Source organism: Camelus ferus, chromosome 1 (genome assembly GCF_009834535.1).
Source record: "Camelus ferus isolate YT-003-E chromosome 1, BCGSAC_Cfer_1.0, whole genome shotgun sequence".
Classification (NCBI taxonomy): Eukaryota; Metazoa; Chordata; class Mammalia; order Artiodactyla; family Camelidae; genus Camelus; species Camelus ferus.
In genome coordinates, this window is record NC_045696.1 from 113,297,833 (window position 1) to 113,317,152 (window position 19,320).

General features: G+C 41.6%; 1 protein-coding gene across 1 annotated transcript in view; it reads left to right on the forward strand.

The window, feature by feature from the left end:
- Positions 1 to 19,320, forward strand: part of THRB (thyroid hormone receptor beta) — a 381,609-nt gene that overhangs the window by 336,515 nt on the left and 25,774 nt on the right. The window contains 2 exon segments of the mRNA XM_032488494.1: positions 13,585 to 13,685; positions 18,617 to 18,764. Of these exon segments, the coding sequence (XP_032344385.1) occupies positions 13,585 to 13,685; positions 18,617 to 18,764 (249 nt within the window).

Genomic DNA, 19,320 nt, shown 5'->3' on the forward strand with positions numbered 1-19,320 from the left:
GCAAATATTCTTAAACGCGCCATTATTTACTGTTACACGTCTTTAAGTAAATCCCAGTAAAACTAAACCCAGCTGTTAACTGTCTCTTAGGACAAAAGGTCGTACCCAACACATTTATCCATATTGATCCATCATTGATTTTTGTTGTTGTTGGCGGACATTAGTAATATCTCCTTAAGGCAAAATTAAGACTATAAACAGGTGTTCAGTGGGGCAGGCCTCATTATTCCAATTGGATTTTTATCCATTTTCATGAAATTCATAATTGCTTCATCTGCGCCTCTGCTGTCACTCCTGCTCTGTAAACTCTTCAATAATGCAGCTGTCTTAACTTTTTCATCATTTTTTTAAGGGTGGCTTATTCTCCAGCCTTTAATTGGAGTTTCCTAGTATGTAGAGAATGATTGTAATCTTGTTTTAAAAAAAAAAAAAGTATGTTAGAAGTACACAGAGACGAAATAAAGGAAGGCTACGAAGCCCAGTGACAAGACTGGTTATCTTAATAGTAGATTTTGGAGTGACTGCATTCTCTTTGTGTTGTTTTCTGATGTTTTTACATTTATAGCCCAGAGGGGGGAAAGTTACCAAGCTCCTGAAGTATTAAGAACATGAATTCAGAGTCAGAATTCAGCTGCTTGAATCAAACTTTTGTTTAAAAGACTTTAGGAATGGGTGGAGGAAGGGGCAGTGTAATTTCCACATTAAGAGGGGCTGGAATGCAGAATGTGATATCTGTCAATTTTCTTATACTATGCGAGAAAACACATTTTTTTTAAATTTTTAAAAGTGATGGACAAATAAAAAGCACTCTAGCAAATCACTCAGAAGATAGGAGCTCCTAATTTTTTTTGTCTTTCAAGTAGCGAAGCGGTGATTTGTTATGTTAAAATCACCCACACAGTGGGCTCCGCCCCGCACTTCCTCCCTGGCCCCAGCTCAGGAGTCAGGGGAGAGGCAGTTTGGAAATGAGACCAAGGGGAAGGGCTTTGGCAGCCAGGGTGCTATGTCTTCTCCTTTGTGGCCGAGATTTCAGCATAGCTAAAAGCTGATATCTTTTTCTTTATTTTTTTTTTTTCTGGCGGGGGATGCTGGCTGTTTCCACCAGAAATTCCAATTACATTCCAAAGTCCCCAAACAGCTTGAGTCTGGCCGCACTGCGGGCAGCTTGGCCAGTTCGTCTCTGGGTCTGTTTTAACAGAACCCTTTGCTTGACATCCTCCGTACCATCTTTATAGGAATTGCATGTCCAAAAAGTAACCTCGTATGCTTGCATCGAAGCTGGTTATCATGTCCAAGAGAGAGAGTATTTCCTGGTTTTGAGCCAAGATCAAGGATGGGGTATGTGTGTCCTGTTCAGTTTCGGGGTTTCGATGGCACATGTGCTTGTTCGACAGCCACGTTCCTAGTATTACAGAAAGAAAAACTAATAACCAAAGCAGAAACTCCACACAGAGCTGTCCTTTCTGTATCTGCTTTCACTGCCCCCTCTGTCTCTTGTCAGGAATCTAAATCTAAATTTTTTTTCACACTCTGTAGCTCTCTTGACTGCATGTGAATAAGTGTGTAGACATTAGAAATGGAAATGAAATGGTAAAGTGGGGGATGTTTGAAGTGACCCACATCAAGAGCATTGGATTAAAAACAAGAGCTAAGCCCCAAAGAAATATGATCTCTAATTAGAATTTCCTTGGCCTATTTTAAAGTTAAAGAAGCCATTACAGAAAACAGTATGGAGATTCCTCAAAAAACTAAAAATAGACTTACCATATGATCCAACAATCCCATTTCTGGGTATATGTCTGGAAAGAACTCTAATTCAAAAAGATGCATGCACCCCAATGTTCATAGCAGCACTATTTACAGTAGCCAAGACATAGAAGCAACTTAAATGTCCATTGACAGATGACTGGATAAATAAATTGTGGTATATTTATACAATGGAATACTACTCAGCCATTAAAAAGAATAAAATAGTGCCATTTGCAGCAACATGGGTGGACCTGGAGGTCGTTATTCTACATGAAGTAAGCCAAAAAGAGAAAGAAAAATACCATATGATATCACTTATATGCAGAATCCAGGAAAAAAAAAAAAAGGACACTAATGAACTCATCTATAAAACAGAAACAGACTCACAGACATAGTAAACAATCATATGGTTACCAGGAGAAAAGGGAGTGGGAAGGGATAAATTTGGGAGTTGGAGATTTGCAAATGTTAACCACCATATATAAAAACAGATAAAATACAAATTTCTTCCGTAGAGCACAGGGAACTATATTCAATATCTTGTAATAACCTTTAATGAAAAAGAATATGAAAACCAATATGTGTATGTATATGCATGCCTGGGACATTATGCTCTACACCAGGAGTTGACACATCATAACTGACTGTACTTCAATTTAAAAAACGATAATAAAAAATAAAGTTAAAGAAGGGTTTGCTATACAGTAGAGTTGGGAATGGGAGGTTCCAAAGTCTGCTCAGGGGAAAAAAACATGTTACCCAAGAAACAACTATCCTTAAACCCTAGGATCACACTCAGACCAGTGAGAGGAAGGCAGGAAAGGAAACAAAAAAGGGGAAATTTTATGAGTCCATTGCCATAATCACTCCCAACCACGAACTTGAATATGAAACAATCGCAGTGTTTCAATTTCTCTGTCTCTCTCCTCTGCAGGCTTCCCCTCTTCGGCTCCCTCCCTAGGTCGTCCTCTTCCTTCCCCACTCTCTCCCACCCCTACTCTTCCTCTCTATTTGAACTGGTTTAATTTAAACACATATCTGATCAGTCCATTCAAAGAACTCAGTGTTGCAGGCATCATGTTTTTAAAATTTAATTCTTACGAGGTTAATGCAACTGCAGGTGTTTCTGCAATGCTTCTGTAATTGTAAGGATGCTGATATCAGGTTAGGATTTCAAACGGGCACTGCCACCCATATAGTATTAAGAGCGAACACCACTCCAGGAAACAATAGAACCATTTAGAAACTTTTTTTTAATACAAAACACATTGACTGTTCAAAAGGTTAAATGCAAGTGCCTCTCAGCACCCAGAGTCCCTGCCCCTTCCCCAAAACAGTTGGAGTAATCCTCCTACTCAGTATATGGAGTTACGGAGCCCATAAAAACTGACAACTCCCCACCTTGTGGTCACTCTCTCTTGCCTTCTGAGATGGCCCGCACTCTGTCTATGGAGTGTGGATCTGCTTTTACTGCAAACTAAAGCCCCCACACCTCTCGGTCTCTCTCCCTCTCACCTTTGGAGATGGCCCGCGTTCTGCCTGTGGAGTGTCTGTCTCCTGAGCCGCTCTCCCTTCTGAGTGAGCTGGCCCACGTTCTATGATCCATGGAGTGTGCATCTCTCTGAATAAACTTGCTTTCACTTTACTAAACCTCACTCTTGAATTCTTTCCTGCGTGAGGCAAGAAACTGTTAGTCTCTGGCGACAGTACTACGTGCCAGTGCTCACTCGGGATCTGCATCCTTCCTTTCCCACTCCCGTGACTGCTGCCCTTCCATGCGCTGTCCTTGGTACCATGCTCAGCTCAGCGCCCTCTGGACCAGCTGCTTTAGAGAATTTCCTCAGGTCTCCAGGAGACTCCCAGAACATGCTTTCAAGGGTTCGCTCCACCCGCCCTGTCCCTTGTCTGCAGACTCTTCCTGCCACGCTGTCCTGTCCTCTTCTCTGCAGATCCCCACCCCCAAGGTCTTCCTCTTCCAGGCACTCCATTCTTGCCTGCCCTCTCCACCCACCACAGGGCTCCTCCTCAACGCTCATGACCTGTTGGATCAAACACTAACTCCACAACTCTTTGCTACCCTAGAGAGTCCCATTTTGATTCTGGTTTTGTGCTTCCGCTCACACTGTCTGTTCCAGAAATTTCGGCCAGTTTCCTCTCTCTGCCATACTGCCCTCTGCCCCATCCCGGAACCAATGACACTTTTTTCCCAGCCACCACCCACTGCCAGCCGCACCCCAGTGTGTGCCCTGCCTTTCTCAGCCGGCATCCCTTCAGGTGACCAACTCATCTCCCATCCCATCAGCCTTTTCTATTTTAACCAGCACCATATTCACTACAAAAGCCCCACTCCCAACTGGACCTGACTTCAAAGACTGGTATCCCTTGCTTAATACAATAGTGCTGAATCATTGGTGTAAATTACCTCTTTTTTTTTTGGAAGAAAGTAAATCATATATAATGTGTATTAGACCGAGTTCCTCCATCTTGGCACTAATGACTTCTGAGGCCAGGTATTCTCTGTTGCAGGATGTCCTGTGCTGTGTGGGGTGTTTAGCAGCACCCCGGCCACTACGCACACACACCAGTGGCATGCAACCCTCACCCTTCGCCCGGCTGTGACCACCAACGTAATCTGCAGATATTGCCAAGTGTCCCTTTGGGGGGCAAAAATCACCCTCAGTTGAGAACCACTGCATTAAAAGAGCTTAATATTTAGAGAACATCTGAATTAACTGATTTTTTGTAATGTGAAAAATCCTTCCTCAGCTTTCAAACTGAAGAGTTTAGATTTTTCTATATTGAGTTGTTTCAAATTGGAATATGCTTGAACATACGTGTGTATATATATACACACACAACATGCTAGTTACATGTGTGTGTCATGGATAATTCCCATGGTCTGGATGGGGTTCTCCTCATCATAGAGACTTGATTATATCCACTCTTGTCTAGATCATAAGCACGTGAAGGCAGTAACCTCCTTGTCTTCCCACCCTGTGACGTGCATATCTACCGAGCCTGCAGGGACACCTTTGGGGAGACCAGCACAGCTTGTAATGACAGTGATGTTTTCCTGGTGACAAATGCAACTGCCCCTTCTCTTCATGTGACACCAGGTTGAAGAGCCACTAGCCCACATTTTTAGAGCCACAGCCTTGAACCTCATTCCGAATGGATTCTCAGATAAAGAAAAGACGCCCATTTTTTCAAACATGCAGGGCATGAAATAACCCTGGGTGCTTCTGTGCAAGCCCAGTGCCACAAATTGACTCTGAAAGCAAAATCAGAGGCAGCTGTGGTGCCCTTTGTGCTCCCTGCCCCATACCCACTCTTCTAATACACTTGACCTTCCTTCTTGCTAACCCAGCCCCTCTTTTAAAACAGGAAATGATCTCATTAGTACCAGAGGTCTGAAACTCCAGTGCCTACAAGCACCAGAGAGCCGACATGAATACGAGAGAGGCACAGTTGTTTCGTAAGGACCACTTGATTAAATCTGTCAACCATCACACATTGTTTATATGTTGTAAGAATTTTCACCTCCAAAAAGAAATACATTATTTCATTTTTCTTTGAATGACTTTTGCCTCCCCCCTTTTGACAAAGATAAAAATTCTGTGAAATATTTCTTTACGTGTAAAGAGACAATGCAAGAATTAATGTAAAGGGCAACTGACCTCTGGGCTCAGAGTTGGGGCCCCCCAGGGCGTGGTGCTGGTGCAAGAAGCAGGTCTCTTTACTAAGAGGTGGCCTCCCTTGTCAGTCCAGTTGATTGTCGCCCTGTGAGAATCTGGGCTCAGTATTGCCAGATCTTCCCATTTCTTTTCACACGAGGCAAGAAATCTGGGTTTTATATGAAATCCTGGTTTTAAAAATTGGCTGAGATTTTTAAACACTCTGAAAGCTAAACACTGCAGACTGTGTGTGTGGCCTTTTGATTAAAATTTTGACTGACTCACCATGCCGGTCTTTTCCCTTTCCTAGTAATTTGCATCTTCAAATGTTTTACCTCTAATTGTAGATTGAAAGGTTACGTCAGCTCCTCTGGGTCAGAGTCTATCGGGACAGGGAGAAGGAAGGTTAGTAAGGGACTTCCTGTGTGTGAACCTGTGTTATGCCCAAGCCTAGCCCTAAAAATCATATATTTTAATTTCAGGAATTCTTGAGTGAGAAGAAATAACCTAAAACTTGCTTTGCCCCATTTTCTGCCCCAAGAAACCCAGAGTTCCTTGTCATCACGTTGTCTCTCCTCTTCTGGGTCAACACCTCTGACCAGGTTCTCCTTCCGCCTCCTTTTCCCTCCAGCCCCTCAGGGCTCTAGAGTTTGAAGGCTTGGGACTTGGGTGTATTCACCCCCCAGCCAGCCAGAGGGCAAGGTGTAAACCAGAGATGCTCAGTGAGGACACGGCAGGGAGCAGAAAGACGGTGCTGTTCTGAGGAAAGATTTCATGAATGGGAGCCTCTGGGCAGCTCTGCTGGAGACTCGCAGGTGCATGAAAGAATGCCTTTAAAGTTAATGCTGCTTTGAGTTTGAACCCCGTGTCTTATACAGTAGGTCATACATGGTTGTTAAACAAATGGATGGATGGATGAAAATAGTATTTATTAGAAGGCTAAATATTAACTGATGGAAGACTTGGTATCTAATACCAAGAATTAAAAGTAAAAAGAATCATGATTTGTATCTTGAGAAAAGGCTAAGAGATGAGTTGTTTAAGATTTTTTAAGTATATAAAGAAATGACATCAGGAAGAAGGTGCCAGTAGGGGACAGGGGGGACTTAAATCAGAAGGGCCTGAGCTGTGGGATGAACTGAGGACGTGCCACATAAAATTGGAAGGATAACTAAACATGCTAATGGTCTAGCCTCCTTAGGGCTGTGAGACTATATTCTCATCCGATCACCTGACCCAAACCACTCAGGGTTTTTTGCTGAGTCTAAGCTGATAGTTCCACACCGTGAATCAGCACCTCTCTTAACTGCCCAAAGCATTTCCCACCACCAGTGGTAACCACTGCTCCTTTTAGATTCCGGGACAGGTTGTGTGAGACTCGTGGTCTTACACAGACGGTAAGATTAGCCAGGTGGGAAATGGTCTCTGAGCGCAGCTCCGCTCCCTGCCCCTGGACCACCCGCCTGGGCTGCTCCTTCCACTTTACAGCAGCCATCAAGATCGGTCTGCTGTATATTCTAGGCCCGAGGACCATGTCTGCCGAGGTGACAAGCGGTGCCAGTGTTTCTTCTCCTAGGACCTGAGATGCTCTCATAATTCACTCAGAAGAGTTAAACTAGCCAGCCTTCTGATTTTACCTATTCGTGGGAAACCAAGTGAATTGCATTCAGTGCAAACCAAGAAGCCAAGCTTACGGCCTGTTGTGTGATTCCTAGCGCAAATGTACACAACTTTCCCCTTCCACATACCAAGTCCCTCTGAGAATCACGGTTTTTTTTTTTAAATTAATGTTAGCTACATCACGGATCAACATTGAAAACATTATGCTAAGTGAAAAGCCAGTCACAAAAGAATACATATTGTATAATTCCATCCGAGAATGGGCAAATCTGTAGAAACAGAAAGTAGATTAGTGCTTGCTTAGAGCAGAAAGAGTGGAAGGGACAGAAGGCATAGGGAGTGACTTCCAAAGGTTTCTTTTGGGGTTGATGAAAATGTCCTGAAATTGCGTGTGGTGATGATTTCACAACCCTCTGAATACATCAAAAAACGTTGACTTGTATGATATGAATTATATCGTAATTAAGCTCCTAGCAAAAAAAGGTAAAAAAATAATGTTAGTAATATTTTAACATGTTGACCTATTTTACATAACGTGTTGACCTATTTCACAGTGCAAAATAATACTTAGCAATTAATCAGACATTGCCAAGTGTCAACTAAAAAAAATTTCCAAGTCCTTTGTTGGACCAACAGACAGAGTTTGCTATCATTATAATATGCTTGATAAAATGACAGCATAGTTTATTAGCCTAAAAAAAATGTATCTGCAAAGATGAAAGCTGGGGAAAATACATCATGCTGGGACTATCACACATAGGTCGAGATGCAGCTTTCCTATGCAGGTGGCCAAGAGGCACAAGAAAGATGCTCAACAGCATTAATCATCAGGGAAATGCAAATCAAAACTGCAATGAGATATCACCTAACACCTGTTAAAATGACTATTATCAAAAAAAAAAACAAAACACACAAATAACAAGTGCTGGTGAGGATGTGGGGAAAAAGGAGCCCTGGTTCACTGTTGGTGGGAATGCAAATTAGTGCAGCTACTGTGGAAAACAGTATGGAGGTTTCTCAAAAAACTAAAAATAAAGCTACCATATGATGCAGAAATTCCACTCTTGGGTATATATCTGAAAAAAACAAAAACACTAATTTTAAAAGATACGTGCACCCCAATGTTCATAGAAACATTATTTACAACAGCCAAAATATGGAAGCAACCTAAGTGTCCATCAACAGATGAGTGGTAAAGAAGACGTGGTGTGTGTACCAATGGACTATTACTCAGCAATAAAAAAGAATGAAATTTTGCCATTTGCAACAACATGAATGGACTGGGAGGGCATTATGCCAAGTGAAATAAGTCAGAGAGAGAAAGACAAACACTGGATGAGATCACTTATATGTGGAACCTTAAAAAATACAACAAACTTATGAATATAACCAAAAAAAAGCAGACTCACAAGTACAGAGAACAAACCAGTGGTTACCAGTGGGGAAAGGGAAAGGGGAGGGGCAAACATAGGAACAGGAGAATAAAAGGAACAAATTATTAGATATAAAGTAAGCTACCAGGATATATTGTACAATGTGGAGAATATATAGCCAATATTTTATAATAACTATGAATGGAATATAGCCTTTAAAAATTGTTAATCACTGTATTGTATACCTGTAACTTATATAATATTATACATCAACTATACGTCAATAAAAAATTTAATTTGAAAAAAAGATGTAGCTTTCCCAACAACATGAAGACATAGTCTCCATCTGCCTTTACCAGGAAGGTGCATGTTTTAGTAATTGGGTCACTTTGTTATTTAAAAGTTCCTTCGTGTTTCGTAAGTTTGTGTTTCAATACGCACATGAGCACATGTGCACACACAACCATACTAATCTAAGATGTGGAAACATCAAAATGCTGCTTCCTATCTCTGTGGTAGAAAGTTGATAGGTAAATTTGGTTTTTGCTAATTTATGTCTTTCAGTTTTTCTACAATGAATCCTATTCCTTATGTCATTTTTTATTTTTAAAAATATGGACTTTGTAAGGGACTAATATACACATTGTTTTTGATTCTTAACAACTGACCTTGGAAGTTCATTGGTAAATGTTAGTTAGATCCAGAATATTTCTGACCATTTTCATTATGACTCTCGCCCCAATTCTACACCCTTGATAACTAGTTAGTTCTCTGGACACATAGCCCTCGTGGAATTTTTATGTTGTTTCTTCTTATGGATGGACTCCCCAAAATCGTATTTGGAATAAATCAATGCCTGGTGAGTTTTCCTGTAGCTTTTGTTAGTATTTCTCATTAAATTTGAGTCACAGCACCGTCAGTTACATAGAAGACAGTGGTATACAACCTTGAGATTTCGGGTTTATGATCACGTAAAGAGGAACCTAACCAGCAACCAAAACTCTTTTCGAGTGTAATGAACAGTGGTTTCCATAGCCCAAAGTAGAGAAGTGAGCAAATTGTATAAAATTCAGACTTCACATCTCTTCTTTTGGTGATGGCACCTTAACCAAACTGGCCCCAACATAGTGATTTTCATTTCTGCCCAGATCACTAAGTCTTACATGAGCCTGAATCTGGATGTCTTAGTCTTTTTTTTATTATTATTGAAGTACAGTCAGTTACAATGTGTCAATTTCTGGTGCACAGCACAATGTCCCAGTCACGCATATACATACATATATTCGTTTTCATATTCTTTTTATTAAAGCTTATTACAAGATATTGAACATAGCTCCCTGTGCTATACAGAAGAAAATTGTTTTTTAATCTATTTTTATGTATAGTGTTTAATGTTTGCAAATCTCAAACTCCCAAATTTATTCCTTCCCACCCACTTCCCCCAGTAACCATAAGATTGTTTACTATGTCTACACATTTGTTTCTGTTTTGTAGATGAGTTCATTAATGTCCTCTTTTTTTTTTTTTTTTTTTAGATTCCACATATAAGTGATATCATATGGCATTTTTCTTTCTGTCTGGCTTACTTCACTTAGAATGACTATCTCCAGGCCTATCCATGTTGCTGCAAATGGCATTATTTTATCACTTTTTTTTTTAACACTGAGTAGTATTCTATTGTACAAATATACCACAGCTTCTTTATCCAGTCATCTGTCAATGGGCATTTAGCTTGCTTCTATGTCTTGGCTATTGTATATACTGCTGCTATGAACTTTGGGGATGTCTTAGTCTTAATTTGGGTGGAATCTTGGTTTCTGGCCCCAAATTCAAACTTTTAAATGCAGTTCTCATTAGGCCAGAAGTTGGGGCCCATGTATTTGCATTATCCCCTCTTTCAGAAACCCTTGCCAAGATCTTCACCTCCTCAGGCAGACCTCCAGACTTCAAGTCTGGCCACCTGCAGGTTCCAGATGTAACTCTCCTTCCTTGCATTCTTCACCATTAACTGATAGCAGAGATCTTGAGAAACTGTGGTGCCATCCGTCAGAGGAAGCAGGTGCTAAACACTGGGGCTTCAGCACGGATAATATGATCCCTGTCCTCTGGCTGGAACTGTAAAACCTAGAGAGAATCAGAGATCGGGGTGTAAGGAAGGAAAAAGCTCAAAGGTTGCTATGATGTAGATGATAAAGGAGCAGCCAGCCTAGACTGGGGCAAGAAGGCTTCTCAAAGAGCTTCCCCCTTGGGATTTGGACATACCCTGTCCCAGTACCTACCACATTATAGGCAGACGATCTATTATTATCTGTTTTCCCCCAAAACACCAAGCGCTTCCCCAGAAATTAAAACTTTGTTGTCTTTAGATCCTTGGCACATAGTCTACCCACATATATGTGTGTTGAAGGGAACCATCCTCTTATAGTTCCTCATTTTTTTGTTTCTTAATAAGAGCTTTATTTAGGCATATTTCACATACCATAAAATTCCCACATTTAAAGTGGACAAAATGTGTTCATACAAAACAGTGATTTTTCACTCAATGGTTTTTAGTATATCCACAGTTGTAAACCATTAACACTGTGTGATCCCAGGATATTTTCATTACCCTGAAAATAATTTTGTACCCTTTAATAGTCACCCCCACACACATTGTCCCCTCTCTCCAGGCCTTGGCAGCCACTGATCTCATTTCTGTCTCTGTGGATTTTCCTATTCTAGATGTTTCATACAAATGGAAGTATGTAATATGTAGCCTTTTGTTTCTGGCTTCTTTCATTGCATGTTTCCAAGGTTCATCTATCTTTTTGTTCTTGTTTGTTTTTGTTTGGAGAGGGAGGTGATTAAATTTTTTCTTAACGGAGGTGCTGGGGATTGAACCCAGGACCTCATGCATGCCAAGCACATTCTCTACCCCTGAGTTATACACTCCTCCGCCAGGGTTCATCTATCTCGTAGCATATAACAGTATGTCATTCCTTTTCATGGCTGAATAATATTCCATTGTACAAATATACCACATTTTATTTATCCATTCATCATTTGATGGACATTTGGGTTATTTCTACCTTTTGAACATTATGAGTAATGCTGCTCTGACCATTCACATACAAGTTTTTGTACAGACACGTTTTCAGTTTTCTTGGGTCTATATCTCGGAGTCAGATTGCTCAATCATATATCACTTTATGTTTAACCTTTTGAGGAACTGCTAAACTGTTTTCCAAAGCACATTTTGCATTCCTACCAGCAATATATGAGTGTTCCAGTTCTTCCATATCCTCACCAACATTTGTTATTGTGTGTCATTTTTATTATAACCATTCCTAGAAGGATGGTCAGTGGTATCTTGGTGTGATCCTGGTTTGCATTTCCTTGCAACGGTGTTGAGCATCTTTCCATGTTCTTTCCTTCATCTTCACCTTTTTTTCTCTCACTGAAATACAGAACTTAGTTATGTACACATATGTTTCCCAAAGAAAGAAACCAGGTCTTATTTGTTTTTGTATTCTCAGTACGAAGCACAGTACTGAGCACACAGTAGATTCTAAGTAAATGTTTTCTAAACTCATGAGAAGATGAGTGATTGGATGAACACACAAATCATTCCAACCCCTTTTTCTCTGCCCACATCCCTCTCAGAATTCTCTTTTTAAAAATGTCTGATGAGAGTCTTGAAACCCTTGAAGTGCACTCAACAGGTGACTCATGGTCTGCATGATGCAAAAGTAAACTAAGAAAAGCTGTGATATTTAAAAAGATAATCCTGTGCATTCCAAATCTCACTTTGATCTCGTTTGCCTCCCTCCCAAAAGGGACATTTTTCTAAAATAGAGTCTGAGCAAAGTCCTTGTGAAGAGGATTCATTTTTCTTCTGTTTTCTTAATGACTTTTTTCCTGAAAAGTAAGCCCTCTGTGACCTAGTTTAATGAAAGATCTATGGAAATGTCATGGTAAAACATATAGCAACTCATCCGTCATCTCAGCCTGGCTAATCTTTTTTGAAACCAGCAAGGGTTTCCTGAGTCAAAGAACTTCGTAAAGACCACCATCAGGAGAAAGAATGGTTTTGTTTTCTCAGCCTCTCCCTGTCCACATTCCAACAAATCAGGCCTTGCTTTGATTTTTCGGTCTTATCTAAAGCTCTGGGCTTCTATGGTAAACTGTGGATACCTGTGAAACTGAACTTGCCCTTCGGAATCAGTCTCTTGTGTTTGGACGTGATGTCGAAGGGAGAGGGAGGAGGCAAAGACAGCGGGGCAGCAGACAGTTTCTGTTTGTGTTTTTAAACTTTGTTTCCTGGGTCAGGGAATTGAAACTAATAAACTAACAGTACACTAATACAGAGAGTTACCATGGTTGGGTTTCCTTTTTCTCTTAATAAATGGAACCGGTATTATTTCACACTACTCGGGGCTGTTGTTTTGTGTTATCATAATATCACAAGCTTGCCGAAACTTTTCTTTTTTCATGGACTTATTCATTCTACTTGAAGCTAACTGTCTATTTGTAGAGAAAGACCACCATAACTTACGCTGCAGGGATAGAAGTCAGGAGATCTGGGTTTAGCTTCTGCTGCTAATTTCTAGTGTGAGCCAAATCACTGAGGGTCAGTGCACCTCAGAAGTCCTTGCTCTCCCGGGGGCCTTTCCAGCTGTAAAGTTTTCTGAATTTACTGATTCCAAAGTGGATCAAGTCTCCTAAGAACAAATTCAGAAATACGCCTTTGAAAGAGACTTATCCAGGATCCAGAGCACCCCAGGTGTCTCAAATCCCGGCCTCTCTGCTGCCCCCACTGGCTCCACCAGTCTCTGGGCCTGTTCCCACCTGCACAGCAAGAGTGAGCACACCTATTTCTAAGGCATTCAGAAATCCTGAGCCTACTAGGAACTCTAGGTGTGAGATAAGATCCTAGAGAAACATAAGATACTGAGGAAGTGTATTAAGTCAGGGAAGGACTTCTGAAATACCTCTTATATTTAAAACTAAATGATCACAAGATGTAAACCTTAAAGCAAAAATTGGATTAAAAGGTATAAAACAATTTGATCTTGTCCCTCCCTCATCCACCTCACTCTTACCCTCACCTGATCTTCCTCCTGGCCCTGGTGTGTCTTTGACATTAACATATAATTTTCTCACTTTCCTCCTCTTTCCCTCCTTCACAGGATACATCCCCAGTTACTTAGACAAGGACGAGCTATGTGTCGTCTGTGGTGACAAGGCCACCGGCTACCACTACCGCTGCATCACGTGTGAAGGCTGCAAGGTAACCACCCAGGGCCGTGAGCGCAGAGCTCAGCCCAGACCCAGCCCCTCCCCGGCTTCCTCCGCAATGTTAAGTTCAAATCAGAACCACATTCCGACAGGCCTGTGATCAGGTGTCTGGTTGTCCTCTTCGTTTTTTGGCATGTTCAAGAACTGAATTTATTTTTGGTTTTTCCCCAAGTCGAAAACAACTAAATGAAATTTTGTGAGAGTGTGACATCTGGTTGTTTAGACAGGGAGAAAACTGATCAAATGAAAAGAAATTAATACAATTCTCACTTTGAGTTAAAAAGTGCATAGATATGTTAGAACATGTTACTGTCCCAGAAACAGCCATCTCTCCCCCTGTTTTATCTCCAGCGTTTGAGGAGACAGGGGGCTCTGCCCGTGTTAATCTGAGTGAATATGCTCGCTTTTAAGGGTTCCATTAGGGAATATATCTTTGAGGCTACTTAGATTCAATTATGTTCTGAAATTATCCAAACTGGCTTTGTGTACAGCCTGCAGCCAGTAAGTAATTTCCCGTCATCCTTCAGCTAATTACATGCTCTGCAGACCCACCTTCCGGAGACACTTGACAAGTACCCACCCCCGAGCCACAGTCAGAGTGCTTCCTGAATGTGAACTTCAGCTCGCCTGCTGACATCTTCATTGTCAAGGGCGAGATGAGTCTCTAGCAAACATCCTTTGGTCCAACAATCTAGCCTAGAAAATAAAGTCTACCATAAAGGTAAACAAAGCTTAACCCGAGGAATGCTATACTCAGCGTTCAGCTAATGTTTTAAAAAAAAGGGTAGTAAGTCAGAGAAGACTTCAATTTTTTTGTGTAAAACATTTTATTTGCCTTTTATATTTTAAACTAAATTATCACAAGATGCATACCCTAGAGCACAAATTGTATTCAGATTTATAAAACAATTCAGTCTGCCCTCCTCTGTCACCCACCTCACACCTTCTCTTCTCCTTTCCTTCCTCCAACTACCCGCCTTTTCTCCTAACTTTTGACCCCAAACCCCAAAACTCAACATGTTAGCTCGGTTTCATGCTGTTCTGTCTCATTTCCCTAGTGGAAGTTTTTCCATGCAAATTCCCTACTTTCTGTCATGAAATTAGGAAATGCTCCGCCGGCTAAAGTGTTGAGATGATATACCCATTGGAAAGAGGTCAATTTTAAGGTCCTAAGGCAACTATTTTTTGGAATGTGGTGTAGTGTGTTTTCATTCATCCAGACCCCTTCGATCTAGAGTTTGTAATCTTTTAACAAAGATTGGGCTAAAGGTTGCTGTTACGTCTATGAAAATAATGTCTTAAGGGGCTTAATGGAATTAATTACAAATAAGTTGCACCTGTTTATTAATTAAGACACTTGCAGACTGTCTCTTGAAAGCACAATTTTATTGGCTTGATTTGAAAGTAATAAAACTGCATGATTTTTGATACATTCTCTCATTCCAAAAGCTCAGGAATTCAAATGGGCCTTTTTTCCCCCCTAAATTAGCCCCAATTCATAAGGCTTTAACCTACCTGATTATGCAGCATTGAGATTCTTTCAAATCAGTTTTTAATGATAAATTTTGAATTCTAGGAGAGGCTCTAATGAAAATTCCATTTAAAACTCAGCTCCCAAAGTAACGCTAAAGACCACATGTGCCTCACAGAGGGCTTAATGCCTATTAGTGACTGACTTAAACAAAGGAGAATCAAGCCTATTAGCCGGTGTCCCTGACTCACGTATGTCTTCATGATGGTCAAGAAATCCACCAGCCTCCTCTCCCAAGGATGTTTGGGGCCTGATTCAATGAGGTTTACTTGAAAGAATAAATCAGGGAGCAGAAAGCTAGAGTTCTCAGCCGAGGTACCTTTGTCTCAGATCAGAATCCTGTTCCCAGGACTACCCCAATCATGAAATCAAAAGTCTCTCTAGGGCAGTTATGCAGATCATTTAATGTAAGGACAATGTCTTGGAAAAAGACGAAAGAGGTTTTCCAGTGAAACACAGTTTGCAAAAGTGGTCAAAGATGAAAAATGTTACGCTCCACATCCTATTTATTCAACCCTGTAATTTAAAAGTATTTCTACCCCAGACTTGCAACTGTGTAGGGTGAGAATCTTTTTTTGTCCCTGTTTGCCCTGAAAACGATGGAAATCTTTTGGAGGTACTTTGTCAGTTGTGATGGGCCAGTTTTTATGAATCTTTTGTAGAAAGAATGTTGACACTGCCCTACCATAAACCATTTTTTAAAGACAGGCTCCAAGCTTTTGTAACAGTTGCCCAAATATTGAACTAGGAAGGTGACTGCCTCTTGTAGCCCTGATTAGTGCATCACTTTGGACCACTAACAAAGGGATCCAATTCTTCTCAAAATGCAAGGAAACATGTCTGATGCTGATTTATAAAAGCCAAACCTCCGCTCACCGACAAATCATCAATGAAATACATGTCCCTATTCAGTTCTCTTTTGTCAGCTCACCTCTGGAAAGTTTTGGGGTTTTGTGTGTGTGTGTGTTTTGTTTGTTTGTTTGGTTTTTTTTTTTGTAAGTAGACTGTGAAATATTTTCTCTCTCAGTTCACGTCCAAAAGTCAATTTTTGTCATTTTTTAAAATTGAGGGACCTACCATCTTTAATATATACTCAAATGAGGTGGTCCCTCATCATGTGTCAAAATATGCTTTTATTATGGCTTAGAGGAGGCCAACATCTTAAAAGGGATTTGGTCCATGAAGTGCCCGAGATAAGTCAGCCAAGATAAGCCACAGAAAAGACAGCACTACAACTAGCAGGGCTGCTACAACACTGGTTTCAAAATAAGCCAATAATTCATTTCTTCTGCAAGTTCGCAGAGCATCCTTTCTGGAGAGATGAACCTTACCTCCGTGTATCACCTCATTCTCTCCCTAGTGTTGTCTGACCCTCACTACGCTCCAGCCCCCAGAACATAAGCCAGCGCTAGAGCATGAGGGAGAAAAGGTCTCCTGACTTTAGACAAAGTAATAATTTCTCCGTCTTCATAGCAGCTGTCAACGTGCTCACTGGAGGCCCTGGACTTTGGTGTTTCTACCTCTAGGCAAACGTTGCCTCTTCCAGAAGGAGGATGCTACCCTGTCCCCGCCTCCTCCCTGTCTGTGACATATGTCTTCTTGCTAGAATCTCTGGGTTTCTTCTGTCTTTCAAGACAAGTATAACCCTTGAAGAGTGGATGGATGGAGGGGAACAGGGGTAGAGGAGGGAGGTCCACGGAAAGTTCATTTCTCACTCTGTGCAGGCCAAGACAGCCAAGCTTTGGCAGGATTGGCCTCCTTGAACACCTAGGAAACACTGCCAACATGTCAACAGCTTTCCCCGTATGTGCTTTAGGGAATCTCATGGCAGTACATGAACATCATTCAAACTAAAGGACTCGGTGTTTAAGGATGCAAAGCCAAATGTAGTATCACAGTTCTTCTGAGCAACAGAAATGGCACGGGATTTGCACACATGCCCCAAAACCAAGTCCATTAGTTTCAGTTACTGCTGTCACGTTTCCCTTTTATTCTGCTTTGCCCAATATAAGACCCTGCCTTTGATCTTTTCACTATAAGGAAGAGCGCCTGTGTCTGAGCGAGGACTGTGCACATGGTATCCACACGTAATCGAAGCCAAGGCAGGTTAAACAGGAGAAACATTTGGGCTTCATCTAGACCGACCAGCATTTCAGTCCCATTTATGCAACAAAGCTAGAGGTCCCTTTCAGCGTTGGTGGACAGCATCCTCCAACATTTGTTTTGCCTTGCTGGTCTACTAAAATATGAAACAGTGTGTTTTTTTGGAAGGGTAGGTGGGAGAGGCCTATTTCTAATATGTTCATCTAAAATATTTAAATAATACAGTAAAACTGGACTCAGTTTCTATCCTATAAGCAGCTGAGTAAGTATGATTTGGAGTCCACCTCCTGGGTTCCAGGTCGCGTTCCAGCATGGACTTCCCATGTGAGTTGGGGCAAGTGATTTAACCTGTGAAAGGCTTAGTTTTTCAATCCCCACAATGGAGATATTAAGAGTACCTACCTCACAAGGTTGTAGGAGAGACAGACTGGTCTGTGGCACCTTGCAGCGCACCCCTCGCGGTCAGTGCTCTCCGCCGTCCTACAAGACATTAGGGCAGTTAAGACTTAAGCATTGTGCCCAGAAAGGTTCTCAGAGGACACAGCCTTGAGGATGTCATGCAAGTCGCTGAAGCCTGGAATGGCATGGCATCCTCAGGTGGCGTATTCCCGTGCCTTGAGAGACGAAGAGCCACGGAACTCTAGGGCGCATGTCTGTGGATACTCAGGAAAACAGAGCTAGGAAATGAAAGCGCCAGTGCGCTGAGCTCTGGGAAGCATTTGGTAGACTCTGGAATTTTCTACTCCCCAAGTACTGTTGTTTCAAGAGCTAGCTGAGCTGGTCATGGCCATCTTGAGTCAAAAACAAGAATGACACTAAATCTCTACAGGCAGTTAATGCATCCATTTAAATACTAAACGATTAAATTATTAATACATAGAGCATCACCAGTATCCGCTCTTTTATTCTCCAGTATGAAGTGTACCAAATCTCTTCCTAGCTTAATTAGCAACACAATTGTGGCACTCTATGAAGTGAAATAATAGAATTTATTTGCATTACTCAACGTTTAGAAAACATAAAAGCAAACACTAGATTTTCCCATTAGCCTTGAATAAATGCCAAGAAGGTGCTGACTCTGGAGCCTCTGACATCGCCTTCACCTTAGACCTAGAATTCCTTAGATCCCCTTTGGGCTGACTGCCCTGTACTTGAATAGGTTGAGTGCCGAGCTCAAACACAGGCAGGGCCCAAAACAATCCATCACAGTTGGGAAAACACAAAATGCTGGAGCCATTTATTTCTAGAAAATATGAAACTGTTGTCTTGGGTCTCTCTTTTTCACGTAGGGTTTCTTTAGAAGAACCATTCAGAAAAATCTCCATCCGTCCTATTCCTGTAAATATGAAGGAAAATGTGTCATAGACAAAGTGACAAGAAATCAGTGCCAGGAGTGTCGCTTTAAAAAATGCATCTACGTTGGCATGGCAACAGATTGTAAGTAATCTTCTTCCTTGGCTTCACACTCAGGGAGTGTTGACTAGGGAAAACGTTGGTTCCAGGAGATCGACCAGGCAGGGAAGGAGGCAGGAGCCCAGGTGGACAGAGGGAGGGCACCAGCATCCTCAGGGACCTCCACTCCCAGCCAAGGCCGGGCGGTTTCCAGTCCACCCTCCCCATCAACTCCTGACTCCCAAGGCATCCAGATGATGGGTGAGGGACAGCACTTAAATTGTCCCCGTCATGCTTGCAGGACAGTCAGCAATACTCCATTTGCACAGAGGTCACAGATGAGATGTCTTGTCCATACACCTTAATAAGGTGTAATTGTCCACACAGCATCCATGTGGTGAGAACCGTGGACTCATCCTGATATTTTTTCAAAAGTGAAGATAGGCAGGGAGGCTATAGCTCAGTGGCAGACCGCATGCCTAGCATGCACGAGGCCCTGGGTTCAATCCCCGGTACCTCCATTAAAAAAATAAATGAACCTAATTACCTTCCCCCCACCTTTTTTTTTAGTTGTTTAAATAAAAAGCAGAGGCAGGGATTT